Source organism: Cebus imitator, unplaced genomic scaffold (assembly GCF_001604975.1).
Source record: "Cebus imitator isolate Cc_AM_T3 unplaced genomic scaffold, Cebus_imitator-1.0 Scaffold919, whole genome shotgun sequence".
Taxonomy (NCBI): Eukaryota; Metazoa; Chordata; class Mammalia; order Primates; family Cebidae; genus Cebus; species Cebus imitator.
This window is the reverse complement of record NW_016108234.1, coordinates 135603-139417: the sequence shown is the minus strand read 5'-3', so window position 1 is coordinate 139417 and position 3815 is coordinate 135603. Positions and strand designations below refer to the sequence as shown.

Here is a 3815-nt window from a genome sequence, read left to right as displayed (position 1 = left end):
TAGACAGAGTTTTGCTCGTTGCCCAGGCTAGAGTGCAATAGCGTGATCTCCATTCACTGCAATCTCCACCTGGGGTTCAAGCGATTCTCCCACTGCACCTGGCGCCATGAGCATCTTTAGGCATCAATCTTTTATGATCCCTGGTTATTTGTCTAGAGCACATTTGTCAAATGATTGGATAAAAGGGCACAGGCAGTTGTAAGGCTCTCAGTGCATAATGATAAACTGCCTTCCAAAAAGGCTGTGCCCGTTTGCATTCTCAAAATAGAATGTGCACTCCTCCTTTTAATAGTCTCCTGAAGTCACCAGAATATGAACATGGGGAGGGCAGGGACTTGCTTGAGCATCTCAGATACCATGCCCATCTCAATATGCCACACATCGTAGGGGTTTGTGTGACATGAATGAGTGAGAGCACAGGAAGGCCCAGATGAGTGCAGTGTCCATGGAGCACAGGGGAGGGTCAGGTGTGTGAGTTGCCGTGAAAGCCAGCTCAATAGCACACAGCTGACATAGGGATTCAGTGCAGACACAAGTGGTACCAAGGCCTTGCGAGTCAAAGAGCTCCTGACCCTGGAGGTCGAAGCAGCTGACTGGAGATGAGGAAGCCACACTCCAAGATCACTTAGGGACAGATACCGGCAGGGCTGGTCTGAAGACGGATAGCAACTCCTTTTTATACTCCACTTTGCGAGCACCAGTTTTTATGCAGAGCGCTGGAAGAATTCTCTTCACTGAGTTAGCAAGGTCATCAAACTCTGTGTTCACCTGGATATCCTGAAGAGAAACCCATGACAAGGATGAACTTTGTTACTGAGAACTTGACCATTTTTTATTCACACACGCAAGGTCTCAGAGAAGTTCCTTCGGGCGGCTTCTCTCCTGTGGATGACAATCTCATACTTGCAAACTAGTAAGATCCAGGAGGGAAGGGGACAATGGGGAACATTTAGGGGCCTGCTGTATTTATTTATTTAGAGATGGGATCGTATTCTGTCACCAGGCTGGAGTGCAGTGGCTCAGTCATAGCTCACTTCATCCCTGAGCTCCTGGACTCAAGCCGTCCTCTCGCTTCAGCCTCCAGAAGGGCAGGGTCTACAGGTGCCCACCACCATGCCCAGCTATGCTATATTTTCAGATCTGGGAGCTGGTTACATAGACATCTATGCTGTTTGTGAAAATTCTCCAAGGTCTATGCTTAATCTTTGTGCATTTTTCAGCATCAATGTTGTTCCTCAATTAAAAACTAAAAACCTCCAGGCATGGTAGCTCACACCTGTAATCCCAGCACTTTGGGAGGCCGAGGTGGGCGAATCACAAGGTTGGGAGATCAAGACCATCCTGGCCAACATGATGAAACCCCATCTCTACTAAAAATACAAAAAATTAGCCAGACGTGGTGGTGGGTGGAGGCTGAGGCAGGGGAATCATTTGAACCCGGGAAGTGGAGGTTGCAGCGAGCTGAGAGTGTGTCACTGCACTCGAGCCTTGCAACAGAGCAAGATTCCATCTCAAAACAAACAAACAAACAAACAAACAAAAACTAAAATCCAAGGGGTAGTGAAGAACAGAACTGGCACTGATTGAGTCTTTCTCTGAGCAAGCCCTTTCCCTTAGGTCTGTCATCTCAGCTTATGTTCTTGATGGCCCTGGGGGGTAGGCGTTAGCCCCATTTCACAAAAACACAAGTCTGAGCCTGGGGAAAGATTTTCCTTGAACTATAAGTCTTCAAAACTATTTCCCAGAAAGCTTAGGATAAAACCTGGGCTAGTCAAATTATACTAGTAATAACAGACAACAGTTAAGGAATAGAAAATAGAATATTCAGTTCAGGCTAATTATGTTCTTTGCTGTTTTGGTGTTTTTTTGTTTTTTTGTTTTTTTGAGACAGAGCCTTGCTCTGTTGCCCAGGCTGAGTGCAGTGGCATGGTCTCAGCTCACTGCAACTTCTGCCTTCCGGTTCACGTGATTCTCCTGCCTCAGTCTCCTGAATAGCCAGGATTACAGGCGCAAACCATCACATCTGGCTAACTCTTGCATTTTTTGTACAGACAGGGTTTCACCATGATCTCGAACTCCTGACCTCAGGTGATCTGCCTGCCTCAGCCTCCCAAAGTTCTAGGATTACAAGAATGAGCCACCATGCCCAGCCCAGGCTAGTTATTGTTTATGGTTCTTTGACTCAAAATCTTGTCCAGGATCCCACATTGATATACACAGGATTTGATCCCAAGCCTGAACTGATTCCAAAGCCCATGGCATTTCCATTAGATTAGGGGCTTCTGATAATGACTATACAGTGTGTCAAGTAAGTGTATATTCTAGAAGGATAACGTCATATGTCTTTCTATTTCTTTTAGAATGACAGATCCGGGGCCGGGCACGGTGGCTCAAGCCTGTAATCCCAGCACTTTGGGAGGCCGAGGCGGGTGGATCACGAGGTCAAGAGATCGAGACCATCCTGGTTAACATGGTGAAACCCCGTCTCTACTAAAAATACAAAAAATTAGCTGGGCATGGTGGCGCGTGCCTGTAATCCCAGCTACTCAGGAGGCTGAGGCAGGAGAATTGCCTGAACCCAGGAGGCGGAGGTTGCGGTGAGCCGAGATCGCGCCATTGCACTCCAGCCCGGGTAACAAGAGCGAAACTCCGTCTCAAAAAAAAAAAAAAAGAATGACAGATCCGGTGCTGACAGGAATTCGCAAGCAGCAGGCACATGGTTAAGGCAAGAACAGGCAGTTAGAAGGAAATAGTAAGGGTGTTTGATGCTGGTTGTCCCAAACCTGAAGAATTGGAACTGCACACACACAGTTCTTTCCTAATTTCTGGAAAGGCTTTGACTCAAGTCTGGGTTGAGAAAAATCAGGGTTAGAATCAGTACTGATTTATAACTCAACTTTTTTTTTTTTTTTTGAGGCAGAGTCTCACTCTGTTACCCAGGCTGGAGTGCAGTGGTGAGACCTTGGCTTACTGCAACCTCTGCCTCCCGGGTTCAAGCAATTCTTCTACCTCAGCCTCCCATGGAGCTGGGACTACAAGCGAGTAGTCCCACCTGTAGTCCCACACCTGGCTAATTTTTTTTTTTTTTTTGTATTTTTGGTAGAGATGGGGTTTTGCCGTGTTAGCCAGAATGGTCTTGATCTCCTGACCTCATGATCCACCCAACTTGGCCTCCCAAAGTGCTGGGATTACAGGTGTGAGCCACCACACTTGGCCTGTAACTCAACTTTTTTTGTTTCCTTTCTTTTTTTGTGTGTTTTAGAGACAGAGTCTGGCTCTGCTGCCCAGGCTGGAATGCAGTGGCACAATCATAGCTCATGGAAGCCACAAACTCCTGGGATCAGGTGATCCTCCTGCTTCAGTCTTCTGAGTACCTGAAACTATAGGTATATGCCATATGCTGGACTAATTTTTTAAAAATCTTTTTGTAGAGATTGGGATTTTGCTGTGCTGCCCAGGATGGCCTTTAACTCTTGGCTTCAAGAGATCCTTCTACCTCAGCCTCCAAATGTGCTGAGATTATAGGTGTGAGTCACCTTACCTGGCACATTTTCTACATTAAAAAATCCAATTCGCCAGGTGCAATGGCTCACACCTGTAATCCCAGCACTTTAGGAGGCCGATGCAGGTGCATCACCCGAGGTCAGAAGTTTGAGACCAGCCTGGCCAATCTGGTGAAACCCCATCTCTACTAGAAAATACAAAAAAATTTAGCCAGGTGTGGTGGTGCACACCTGTAATCCCAGCTGCTTGGGAGGCTGAGGTAGGAGAATCATCTGAACCTGGAAGCCAGAAGTTGCAGTGAGCTGAGATAG

At 46.9% G+C, this 3815-nt stretch overlaps 1 protein-coding gene across 3 annotated transcripts in view; it reads right to left on the bottom strand.

The window, feature by feature from the left end:
- Window positions 1-265: 265 nt before the first annotated feature.
- The window catches only part of LRRC74B (leucine rich repeat containing 74B), a 17654-nt gene continuing 14104 nt past the window's right edge, over window positions 266-3815 (bottom strand). For all 3 annotated transcript variants that reach the window (XM_017520963.1, XM_037735701.1, XM_017520964.1), the window contains one exon: window positions 266-777. In XM_017520963.1, coding sequence (XP_017376452.1) covers window positions 622-777 — 156 coding nt within the window. In that variant the 3' untranslated portion in view covers window positions 266-621. The remainder of the gene's footprint in view (window positions 778-3815) is intronic.